At 39.7% G+C, this 13147-nt stretch overlaps 2 protein-coding genes across 4 annotated transcripts in view; both read left to right on the top strand.

Moving 5' to 3' along the window:
- SLC16A1 (solute carrier family 16 member 1) overlaps positions 1-11115 on the top strand; it is a 43593-nt gene extending 32478 nt beyond the window's left edge. For all 3 annotated transcript variants that reach the window (XM_050747560.1, XM_050747556.1, XM_050747563.1), the window contains exons 3-5: positions 1310-1453; positions 5058-5924; positions 9265-11115. In XM_050747560.1, the coding sequence (XP_050603517.1) occupies positions 1310-1453; positions 5058-5924; positions 9265-9539 (1286 nt within the window). In that variant the 3' untranslated portion in view covers positions 9540-11115. The remainder of the gene's footprint in view (positions 1-1309; positions 1454-5057; positions 5925-9264) is intronic.
- The window catches only part of ST7L (suppression of tumorigenicity 7 like), an 843199-nt gene that overhangs the window by 459720 nt on the left and 370332 nt on the right, over positions 1-13147 (top strand). The window lies entirely within an intron of this gene.

Below are 13147 nucleotides of genomic sequence, written 5' to 3'. Positions count from 1 at the left end.
GCTGGGAAGTCCAAGATCAAAGTTCCAGCAGACTAAATAAGTAGTGATGGTGCCTTATGTCTGTGTCCTCATGTGACAGAAGGGAAGACAAACTCCCTCAGTCCCCCTTTTTTTTTTTTTTTTTTTTTTTTTGAGATGGAGTTTTGCTCCTGTTGCTCAGGCTAGAGTTGCAATGGCGCAATCTCACCACAACCTCCGCTTCCCAGATTCAAGTGATTCTCCTGTCTCAGCCTCTGGGATTGTAGGCATGCACCTCCACGCCCAACTAATTTTGTGGTTTTAGTAGTGACAAGGTTTCTCCATGTTGGTCAGGCTGGTCTCAAATTCCTGACCTCAGGTGATCCACCCACCTTGGCCTCCCAAAGTGCTGGGATTACAGGCATGAGCCACCACTCCCACCCTGTCTTTCAAGAGGCTGAGGCAAGAGAATGGCATGAACGTGGGAGGCAGAGCTTGCAGTAAGCCGAGATCGTGCCACTGCATTCCAGCCTGGGCAACAGAACGAGACTCCATCTCAAAAAAAAAAACACAAACCACATTTATGATAATATACAAGTACTCTAAAATGTATTTAGATGCATTTATATGTCTCCTATCAGTGTGTGTGTCTGAAATTTAGAACATACTTTCTACATACATGTTTTTGTTTTGTTTATTTGTTTGTTTGTTGAGACAGAGTCTCACTCTGTTGCCCAGGCTGACTGAAGTGCAATGGCAGGATCTTGGCTCACTGCAACCTCCACCTCCCAGGTTCAAGCCGTTCTCCTGCCTCAGCCTCCCGAATAGCTGGGATTACAGGCACACGGCACCATGCCTGGCTAATTTTTGTATTTTTAGTCGAGACGGGGTTTCACCATGTTGGCCAGGCTGGTGTTCAACTCCTGACCTTGGGTGATCCACCTGCCTCAGCCTCCCAAAGTGTTGGGATTACAAGCGTGAGCTATTGCGCCCAGCCACTTTCTGCATATATGTTAATCATATCCTAGATAAATCAAGAACCTTGTGAACATCCATTGCCAAGGTGTTTTCAGCCTGCCCTGCCTTAAAAGAGAAAGATTAAGGATAACTTCAGATCTTTTGTATTTTAGTAAAATTCCATCCAGTATTTTTAGATTTAGAACCTGCACAATTATGTTTTCTAACATCTTTATTTTAGTACACATATGACTCAGAAATAATTACAGAAAACAGTATTCTTATCATTGCTGCTTGTTTATTTTGGAGGATTTGTCATTCGTTGTCATTCATACTTGTATAGATGTGAGGGAGCAGTTTCCTTTATATTACTACATTTTTGGTTATCTTTTAGGTCCTATCAGCAGTATCCTGGTGAATAAATATGGAAGTCGTATAGTCATGATTATTGGTGGCTGCTTGTCAGGCTGTGGCTTGATTGCAGCTTCTTTCTGTAACACTGTACAGGAACTGTACTTCTGTATTGGATTCGTTGGAGGTGAGTTACTACTGATTCATTTGGAAGCATTAGTTTTTTGCTGGCTATTTTGTATTTACCTGCATTCATCTTTCAGATCTCTGAAGTGAAATTATTTTCTTATAGAAATGACTTGATTATCATTTTGAAGAACTACAGATAAAAGTACTAGAAAAGCAAACTTTTAAAGAAATTGCCATTATATGATGGATATTTATTGGATATTTATTGTTTGTTGAATGAGTAAATGAATTGAAAGAATGATTGCATTCCTTGTCCTAAGAATAGACAGTAGTGGTAGATACAATGTGTGTGGCAACTCGGTGCGAGAGTGGCTATTTGATAGAATGTCCACATAACGTTTCTGAGGGGTAGAGAATATGCTTGATAATTCCTCCCCCATTTTAAAAATCACTAAATGAAGATAATGAACTGTTGATGAACATAATTAATAAAAGTTACCCATAACCTCACAATCCAAAGAATATCATTAACATTTCTATATATATCCTTCCATGTGTTTTCCTATGCACAGATACACCTTTTTTTAGAGCAAAAAAGGATCAAATTATGTATAATATTTTGTAACCAGTTTTTTTCCCACTTAACAATATATCATGAACATTTTTCCATGTTGTTAAATGTTTTGATACATAACAATTTTAATCTCATACATAACATAATTTTATTTGATCTCTTAATTGTTGACAAATTGTTTTTGTCAGTATTAGGTTGAAATTCTTTTGTGAACATGAATATATTCTTAGTATAAATTTGTAGAAAAGGAACTGCTGTGTGTTTGTTTTAATATATGTATGCTAAATTGTCCTCTAAAAAAGTTATACTCACTTATTGTCCCACTACAGTATATCAGAGATTCCAAGATTATCCCTTTTGTCAACAATGGGATATTGTCTTTTTAAAAAAAAAAAAATTGCCAATTTAACAGGTGAGAACAATATCTCTTGGTATTAATCCTTATTTTCTTTCTTTTTTTTTTTTTTTTTTTTTTTTTTTGAGACAGTCTCACTCTGTCGCCCAGGCTGGAGTGCAGTGGAGCGATCTCGGCTCACTGCAAGCTCCGCCTCCCAGGTTCACGCCATTCTCCTGCCTCAGCCTCCCAAGTAGCTGGGACTACAGGTACCTGCCACCATGCCCGGCTAATTTTTTGTTTTTTTTTTTTTTTTTTAATAGAGACGGGGTTTCATTATGTTAGCCAGGATGGTCTCGATCTCCTGACCTCATGATCCACCTGCCTTGGCCTCCCAAAGCGCTGGGATTACAGGCTTGAGTCACTGCACCCAGCCTCCTGATTAATTTTTGGATGTTGAATTTTGTTAAAAAGTATTTTTAAATTCAATCTTTTCCAATGTTTTCCCGTTATTAAACATCTAAAATTTTTATGTATTCAAAAAGTATTTTATGGTTTCCATCTCGTATAGCATCCTAAGAAAGTTGTTTTCTACTCCAAGATTATGAAAATATTTGTCCACTTTTGTTTAGTGCACTTTAGTTTTTATATTTAAAAATCTGTTTTTTTGTTGTTTTTTGTTGTCGTTGTTGTTTTTGAGACACTCTCACTGCCAGGCTAAAGTGCAATGGCGTGATCTCGGCTCACTGCAGTCTCCGCCTCCTGGGTTCAACCGATTCTCCTGCCTCAGCCTCCCAAATAGCCGGGATTACAGGCGCTCGCTACCACACCCAGCTAATTTTTGTATTTTTAGTAGAGACGGGGTTTCACTTTGTTGGCCAGGCTGGTCTCAAACTCCTGACCTCAGGTGATCCACCCACCTCGGCCTCCCAACATGCTGGAATTACAGACATGAGCCACTGCGCCCAGCTACATTTAAAAATTCTGAATGAATGAAAATATCTGACGTAAGATGCGAAAAAAGAAATACAACTGTATTTGTTCCCACATGGTTAATCAGTTGGTTCATTTGCTCATTTATTAATTTATTTATGAAATACTTATTGAGCAACAACTATATGTGTGTTAGGATCCATTTTAGGTGCTATAGAGATAGAGCAACAAGTCAGGCAGTTAAGCTCTTTAATAGGAGGAGACAGACAGTACAACTCATAAATATATGAATAAATGAGAAAAATATCAGGCAGTGATAAATGCTGTATAAAACCTTTAACTGAGTGTTGTGACAGGGAAGAACTGGGCAAGCAATGAAGGTAAGGGCTCACTGAACAATCAACTTTAAGTAGAGACCTGCATAACAACAGGGAACCAGATTTGTGAAAATGTAAGGGATCATAGACCCTAGAGCTTATTAACAAATGTAAGAATGGTTTGCTATGAGATCAGGAAGTTCTTTGAATATTTCTTCTGCTAGCACTATTTATTGAATAATTTCACTGTTTGTTGAATTAATTTAAAATGCTACTTTATCTTACATCAAATGTTTCTGTATATTTCAACTCTGTTCCTGGACTTTCTGTAGTGTTTCTGCACTTGCACTGATCAATTTTTACTGATACGTGAAACAGAGCCACACTGCTCTAATGATTGTAGCTTTTGTAAAGCCATTTAAATAATATGTTCTGGTTGGTCCCACTTTTTCCTCTGTACCACCAAAAATTTCCTAGTAGCTCTGTATTTGTTCTCTAAGTATCCTTTAGAATCATTTTACCTTAATCTGAAAGTAAAATTCACTGACATTTGCATTGGATTGCATTAAGTTAGTACATTCATTTCAGGAGCTTTGACATCTTAACAATGTTATGTTTTATTTTCCCAAAACTTTGTGTGTATTTTAAATTCTCTAATCTCTCAGGAAAGTTTCACAATTGGAGCCTTAGGAAATGCCTGTTTTTAAGTTTTGGTGCTATATTGGAAGGGATCATTTTGTACTATATGTTATTTCTTTCTTTTTTGTTTTTGAGACAGGTTCTTGCTCTGTAGCCCAGGCTGGAGTGCAGTTATGTGATCATAGCTCACTGTAGCCTCAAACTTCTAGGCTCAAGTGATACTCCAGCTTTAGCCGCCCAAGTAGCTAGGACTACAGGCACACACTGCCATACCAGGCTAATTTTCGAATTACTTTTTGTAGAGACAGGTCTTGCTATGTTGCCCAGGTTGGTCTTGAACTCATGGCCTTAATCAATCCTGCCACCTTGGCTTCCCAAAGCACTGGGATTATAGACATGAGCCACTGCACCTGGCCTTATGTATTTTCTAGTGTAAATTTGTTTTATCTCTACTGTCAACTTAATGATCTTATATGGTCATAATAGTCCTTAAGGTGATTTTGTTAGATTGGACAAATAGACAATTACTCACCTTCAAATAATAACAACATAATAAAAATAACATGTATTGAGTGCTTACTACATGCTGGGCAGTGGGTACTAAGTGCTTAACAAATTTTTCTTCCTCACAACAATACCCTCTGCCCGTTTTACATATTAGGAAGCAGTCATAGGAGGGTATACATGTCTGAGATTATGCAGCCAGTAAGCACTGATACTGAGATTTGAACCCTTGTCTGATTTAGAACTCATACTTTAAACCACTACATAACATGTTCTCTAACAATGAGGATTTATATCCTATTCTTTCCATTATTTATACCTCTTATTATTTATTTATTTATTTATTTTTCCCTTTTCACAGGTCTTGGGCTTGCCTTCAACTTGAATCCAGCTCTAACCATGATTGGCAAGTATTTCTACAAAAGGCGACCATTGGCCAACGGACTGGCCATGGCAGGCAGCCCTGTGTTCCTCTGTACTCTGGCCCCCCTCAATCAGGTTTTCTTTGGTATCTTTGGATGGAGAGGAAGCTTTCTAATTCTTGGAGGCTTGCTACTAAACTGCTGTGTCGCTGGAGCCCTCATGCGACCAATCGGGCCCAAACCAACCAAGGCAGGGAAAGATAAGTCTAAAGCATCCCTTCAGAAAGCTGGAAAATCTGGTGTAAAAAAAGGTCGGCATGATGCAAATACGGATCTTATTGGAAGACACCCTAAACGGGAGAAACGATCAGTCTTCCAAACAATTAATCAGTTCCTGGACTTAACCTTATTCACCCACAGAGGCTTTTTGCTGTACCTCTCTGGAAATGTGATCATGTTTTTTGGACTCTTTGCACCTTTAGTGTTTCTTAGTAGTTATGGGAAGAGTCAGCATTATTCTAGTGAGAAGTCTGCCTTCCTTCTTTCCATTCTGGCTTTTGTTGACATGGTAGCCAGACCATCTATGGGACTTGTAGCCAACACAAAGCCAATAAGACCTCGAATTCAGTATTTCTTTGCGGCTTCTATTGTTGCAAATGGAGTGTGTCATATGCTAGCACCTTTATCCACTACCTATGTTGGATTCTGTGTCTATGCGGGATTCTTTGGATTTGCCTTTGGGTGGCTCAGCTCCGTATTGTTTGAAACACTGATGGACCTTGTTGGACCCCAGAGGTTCTCCAGCGCTGTGGGATTGGTGACCATTGTGGAATGCTGTCCTGTCCTCCTGGGGCCACCACTTTTAGGTACAGTATGTCTCCCTACTAATGTGGCTCTGTTACAAAACAAGCATATAAGATGGGAAAGCTGACAGAAAGCAAACATTAGTGAGCTATTTGGGTAAGAATAAATCTTTCTCGTTTCTGTACCCTTGGTGCTGGGACAATGCTTGGCACAGGATAATTGCTCAAATATAGAATCTAATTAAATGGAACCATCAAGCCAAAAGGAGGATCAAATATCGTTACAAATGTCAGTGTTTTTTCTTTTTTTTGAGACAGAGTCTTGCTGTGTTACCCAGGCTGGAATGCAGTGGCACCATCTCAGCTCACTGCAACCTCCACCTCCCGGGTTCAAGCAGTTCCCCTGCTTCAGCCTCCCGGTAGCTGGGATTACAGGTGCATGCCACCATGCTGGCCAATTTTTATATTTTTAATAGAGATGGGTTTTCGCCATGTTGGCCAGGCTGGTCTCTAACTCCTGACCTCAAATGATCCACTTGCCTCGGCCTCCCAAAGTGCTGGGTAACGGGTGTGAGCCACTACGCCTGGCCTAAAATACATTTTTTTCTGATCACAAAACTGATGTGCTTAGTGTAGAAAAGCATGTAGAAAAACAACTCAATCTTTAAAGCACTAGCGATTATTTCATTTTAAAAATGGAGTATATTTCACATAATTTTTTTTTTTTTTTTAAGACAGAGTCTTGGTCTTGTGGCCCAGGCTAGAGAGCAATGGCACGATCTCGGCTCACTGCAACCTCTGCCTCCTGGGTTCAAGCGATTCTCCTGCCTCATCCTCCTGAGTAGCTGGGATTACAGGCACCTACCACCATGCCCAATTAATTTTTGTATTTTTAGTAGAGGCAGGGTTTCACCATGTTGGCCAGGCTGGTCTCGAACTCCTAACCTCAGGTGATCCACCCGCCTCAGCCTCCCAAAGTGCTGGGATTATAGGCGTGAGCCACCGCGCCTGGCCCATAAGTTTTTTAAAAACATACAAAAAGCAAAAAAAAAACAAAAAACAAAAAAACAAAAGTTTATTTCAGTAGCAATAGTATAATAATAGCTACCATGTAAGCTCCCAGTGTACCAGAGACAGTCCTTATCATTTTGTATCTCCTGTTGTATCTCACAAGTCCATGTGAGGTAGGACCGTTTTAGTCCCCATTTTGTAAGTGAACAGGGGCTTCAAAAGGTGAAGTAACTTGGCTAAGATCATACAGCTAGTAAACTAATTATAACTTGGGAACTATTCCTGAAGCTTATTGAATACTTTATCTTTCAAATTAATATAGCTCAATAGATAACACGTAGTGAAAAAATAATTTGACCCTCCTTCTGGATGTGACTCATACTTTAGGAATTTTGATTTGGGGAGTGAGTTATAACAGAAGATCCATAGCTGCCTTTTGAGATCAGTCTTCTTCCATCTCATACCCAGTGAGTTACTAAGTTCTATCAGTTTTTATGCTCTAAGTCTTTTTCTCATCTGCCCATTTTTCTCCATCACAACTACTACCCTTATCCAAAGCCCTTGTCTCCTGTTTGGGCTGCTCCTAACTGTAACCTCCTAACTGGTCTACCTGTATCAGTTCCAGCTATTCTTCAGTCTCCTTGAAGTCTCTAGTTCAGAACTCTTCAAGATTTCTTAAAACTCTCCAGTTGCTTCCCCTTACTTTCAGGGTGAAAAGCAAATTCCCTAATGTGGCTTGCAAGGCACTGCACGGACTGGCCCCACCTGTCCCTCCAGCCTCATTTCTACCACTGGCCTCCTGCTTTCTGTGCCCCAGCAACCTGGCCCTTCTTTCACCTCACACACCATGCTCTGTCCTACCATTGTGCCTTTGCACTGCAGTTCTCTGCTTAGATCTAATTCCCATCCCCTTTCTCCTAGATAATTCCTATCCTGCAAATCCCAGCTTAGTTGGCACTTTAAGGAAAGCTTTCTTGACCCCACTTCTTTCAAACTCCCCTGGTAGTACTTGTCACAATTTGTGTAGTTACTTGATTAACATCTCTCTTGTCCACTGAACTGTGGATGTTAACTCCTCTGTTCACCCTTATCCTCAGGGCCTAGCTGAGCCAGTGCCTGGTATATGATAAAGGCTAAAAAAATATTGTTAATGAATGATGCAGTGAGTTAGAAAGCCATATGGAATCATATTTAAATTGGTTGTATTAAGTCCTGTTTAAGTGTAGGGTAGAATTTTCCCAGAGATACCAGTTCAATGAGATGCTAATAAATTTTACAGTAATGGAAGTTACGTAACCAAAATAAAATTTGGAAACATCAAGTTAAATAGGATTCTTTACTACCAGACTTCACAAATCCTTTATGAGAAAATAATATGCCATTTACCCATTCATTTGACTTTTGAAACATTAAAGCAGTATCCTTGTAGCACATGCTTAAGGGTGCAGACTTCAGAGTCAGACTTTCTATGTTTAAAGCCAAGTCATTTCACTTATTAGTTTTGTGACCATGGACAAATTAGCTAACATCTCTGTAATTTAGTTTTTAAATCTGTCCAGTGAGGATGATAATAGAATCTGCCTAGGCCGGGCGCGGTGGCTCAAGCCTGTAATCCCAGCACTTTGGGAGGCCGAGACGGGCGGATCACAAGGTCAGGAGATCGAGACCATCCTGGCTAACACGGCGAAACCCCGTCTCTACTAAAAACACAAAAAATTAGCCGGGCGAGGTGGCGGCGCCTGTGGTCCCAGCTACTCGGGAGGCTGAGGCAGGAGAATGGCGTGAACCCGGGAGGCGGAGCTTGCAGTGAGCTGAGATCCGGCCACTGCACTCCAGCCTGGGCGACAGAGCGAGACTCCGTCTCAAAAAAAAAAAAAAAAAAAAAAAAAAAAAAAAAGAATCTGCCTGTTGTAAGGATTAAGCACTTAGAATGGGTGTAAGATATTGCTTTTAAATTTTTAGCACTGGACAAGTGTTCACAGGAATACTCTTTGGGAAATGCTGAGAAAGAGGATTGGCCTGGGTAAATGGGACAGCACTATGGCCTTGGACAAGACTTCCAGGCCTCTTTCGGCAACGCTTACTTCCATAGTGTGTTAAGAGAATTGACTCTAGGTGATCACTGCGTCTCTTCCATTTCCAGTTTGCCGAGAGTTAACTATTTTCAAGTTACTAAAAATAACAGAAGATGCAAAGGCCACTTAAAATCCATGAGGCATTATAAACAGAGGATCAGCTAATTTTCAGCAGTTCCTTATACTAATTCATCATTTTGGGACTCTTTAAAGATTGGGTTGACATGTTTCTGAATGGATCCTTAAGCTTTGCTTGGGGGAGAAAAAAACCTGTTTACTCTTAGAAACATAACTGTTTTGTCGTTTTACATATTTAGGTCGGCTCAGTGACATGTATGGAGACTACAAATACACATACTGGGCATGTGGCGTCGTCCTAATTATTTCCGGTATCTATCTCTTCATTGGCATGGGCATCAATTATCGGCTTTTGGCAAAAGAACAGAAAGCAAACGAGCAGAAAAAGGAAAGTAAAGAGGAAGAGACCAGTATAGATGTTGCTGGAAAGCCAAAGGAAGTTACCAAAGCAGCAGAATCTCCGGACCAGAAAGACACAGAAGAAGGGCCCAAGGAGGAGGACAGTCCAGTCTGAATCCATGGGGCTGAAGGGTAAAATTGAGCAGTTGATGACCCAGGATATCTGAAAATATTCTACTGGCCTGTAATCTACCAGTGGTGCTCAATGCAAATAGTAGACATTTGTGTGGAAATCATACCAGTTGTTCATTGGTGGGATTTTTGTTTGACTCCTTACCAATAGCCTGAATTTAAAATGACATATGCTTTGAGGAGGGGGAGTGATTGGTAGCAAAAGATGCGGGAAAGAAGTAGGTTTTGTTTTGTTTTGTTTTAATCTTCGCTTTTAATAGTGTCAAAGATTATAATATGTGCCTTAAGTTTTAGTCATTAGAACTCTAGAGAGCCTTAACTTCTTAAACCATTTTTGCTGAATTCATCTATTTCGAGTGTTGTGTTAAAAGGAAAAATAACAACTAGCTTGTTTGAGGCAAATCCAAAATTTAAAATTAATCTTGCTTCATTGTTACATGTAATATATTTCAGACATTTTCACTGGAAGATTTATGAACAGAAATATTGGTTGAAAATTAGAGATTTTATAAAATGCTGACCAATATTTTCCTAGCATCAGTAGATTTCTGGCATGTTTCTGCTAGCTACATATTTAGGAAATTCAAAGCATAAAACTTTGGCAACATCTTGGCTGTTCTAGACACAGTGTACTTGTCAACCCCTCTCAGGTACCTTTTCTTGGGATGCTTATTAGAAGCCAAGTGCAGTGCTTAAGGTTTGTTTTCATTAAATTAGCTATTTTTGCTCCCCTGTTCAAAGATGCATTTTGAGTGTTTATAGATCACTGCCCTTTTTGAAATCACCTGGTATTATTTTTCTCACTGGAAAAGTTAGTATTAAAATCTACAAAACTACATATTTGTGCCTCCTTGGTAAATACAACACACCTAATTAAATGTAGACAGATATTTCAAACATCAGCTGAATTCACTTAAGTTTTTCCAAAACCTCAGTTAAACTGTGAAGCTATTGGAATTTTTTTTTCCTGGAATTTTTCCCCTTTGATTCACAGTGGTCCCATTTATATCTGCTTCCAGCTTAGTGCTATGCATAAGATATGTGTGTGTTTGGTGTTGTGTTGTGTTGTTTTTTTTTTTTTTTTGTTTTTTTGTTTTTTAATTTTATTTTTTAATGTTTGCAAATTAAAAAGGGCCAGAAAAATTTGGCACCAGACAAACGAATAAAGATAGGATTGGGAAAGAAGTTGCTAAGTGTGCTTAGTTTTAATAAGTAATTCTTTCTCTTTTTTCAGAGAAGGCCTTACAGAAAATCGTTGTTGAATTGTTGGATGCATTCTTACTCTCCACACAAACCTAGAAATTTCGTGACCCCTTTCACTTACCTGAAAATTAGAGAAATTGATTCAGTATAAGGATAAGGAGGGAAGGTGGACCAGAATGAAAACTGTAAATATTTTTTTAACCTAATATCACTTAAATCGAGGCAGAAAGATATAGATATTCAATGAATTATATTCAATGCATTTAAAATACCACTGTAATTGACAGAGTTAAAAGCATAGATACAAAACCTTGTGTAAGAGGCTGACTTTTCCAAATAAACATTTTTTAAGAAAATATTTCTTCTTCCAAATGTCTATTTTCTTCAGGAAAATATTGCTGTGTCTTCATTTTCATTACCAGGTTTCATTTCGGGCCTTGCTAAATTGATTGAATTAAATCATCCAGCTTGTGAGCCTTGATATTTGGGTATATGATTTATTTTCATTTGAATTTCTCCTTTTCTCTTCTTTGCTGTAAGGCAAGGAGGAGGGGAATTTTAAAACCATCTTATTTGAACTGAGAGCATCCAGAGCATTTAACCTTAAGGAAACAATGAAAAACTCCCTTTGTATGCCTGGGCATCATGGCAGATAGAGGAAGACTGTTCGAGGAGAAAACTGCTGCTGAGAGTGTTGGCGGGCTTGGCCTCAGGTTCGATTCTAATTTTCTTCGGACCCAAGTCGATAGTCTCTGTGTACCTCTCCTCTCTTCCCCTCTATAAAAATGAGGATTAGGCCAGGTGCAGTGGCTCATGCCTGTAATCCCGGCACTTTGGGGGGCCGAGGCGGGTGGATCACAAGGTCAGGAGATCGAGACCATCCTGGCCAACATGATGAAACCCCGTCTCTACTAAAAATACAAAAAAATTAGCCGGGCGTGGTAGCGGATGCCTGTAGTCCCAGCTACTCAGGGAGGCTGAGGCAGGAGAATGGCGTGAACCCGCGAGGCGGAGCTTGCAGTGAGTGGAGATCGCACCACTGCACTCCAGCCTGGGCGACAGAGCGAGACTCGTCTCAAAAAAAAAAAAGTTCATGCTTAGGGGTAAAAAGGCTATGATAATTCCTGAGGTGGACTCTTACTTGCCAGAGGATAGTTTCAGGGTGACTCTTAAGAATATTAGCTAAACAATTAAATCCTCCTATTAGATCAGCTTCTCCTTTTAGTCTTCCCAATATATTGATCTTTCTTTGGTAAATGAAGGGATGAAACTAACACTGCACCAAATGGTGCATATAAACCAGCTTTTCACGTAAGATGGATTTGAATATCAAAGTCCTTAGTCTTTCTACTCTAATACCACACTCCTCCATAGGGAAAAGATGCCATACTAGTAGCAGATAAACTTTTCCCCTCAATAACTAACGATTCTATAAAAGAAGAAATAAAACTAGTAAATAATCTTGGCTAAGGTTTTTTATACCTAGCAGTGTCTTCAAATGCAAATGGAAAGGTTGATGAAATATCTATTTTCCCTACTACATCACAACAGTTTAAATGATAAATTATTACCGGTTGGTGGCTGAGTAAATTTGTATGTGTATCAAGCACAATTGGTAATATATATCAAGCACAAGGAACTTGTTTTTCCTAAAAATTTCAGATTTTGAAATTTGTCTAAGAAAGTTTTTGCCTGTCTTTGAAATTATCAATTTCTTTGAAAAATTATTAGGTTGGGTATCAGTGTTTTTTTCGTGTTTGTTGTAGTTTGTTTTTGAGACAGGGTCTCACTCTGTTGCCTAGGCTGGAGTGAGGTGGCACTATCAGTCACTGCTCACTGCAGCCTCAACCTTTCAGGGTCAAGCAATCCACCTACTTCAGCCTCCCAAGTAGCTGGGACTAACTATAACTTTTTTGTGTATGTGAGACGGTGTCTTGCTCTGTCTGTCACTCAGGCTGAAGTGCAGTGGCGCAATCCTGGCTCACTGAAACCTCTGCCCCCCAGGTTCAAGCAATTGTCTTTTCTCAGCCTCCTGAGTACCTGGGATTACAGGCACATGCCACCACACCTGACTAAGTTTTGTATTTTTTTAGTAGAGAAAGGATTTCACCATATTGGCCAGGCTGATCTCGAACTCCTGACCTCATAACTGTAACTTTTATAGAGACTGGATCTTTCTTTTTTTTTTTTTTTTTTTTTTTGAGACGGAGTCTCGCTCTGTCGCCCAGGCTGGAGTGCAGTGGCCGGATCTCAGCTCACTGCAAGCTCCGCGTCCCGGGTTTACGCCATTCTCCTGCCTCAGCCTCCCGAGTAGCTGGGACTACAGGCGCCCGCCACCTCGCCCGGCTAGTTTTTTGTATTTTTTAGTAGAGATGGGGTTTCACCGTG

Source organism: Macaca thibetana, chromosome 1 (assembly GCF_024542745.1).
Source record: "Macaca thibetana thibetana isolate TM-01 chromosome 1, ASM2454274v1, whole genome shotgun sequence".
Classification (NCBI taxonomy): domain Eukaryota; kingdom Metazoa; phylum Chordata; class Mammalia; order Primates; family Cercopithecidae; genus Macaca; species Macaca thibetana.
Note: the sequence above shows the minus strand (reverse complement) of the source record. Positions and strands in the feature narration are given on the sequence as shown.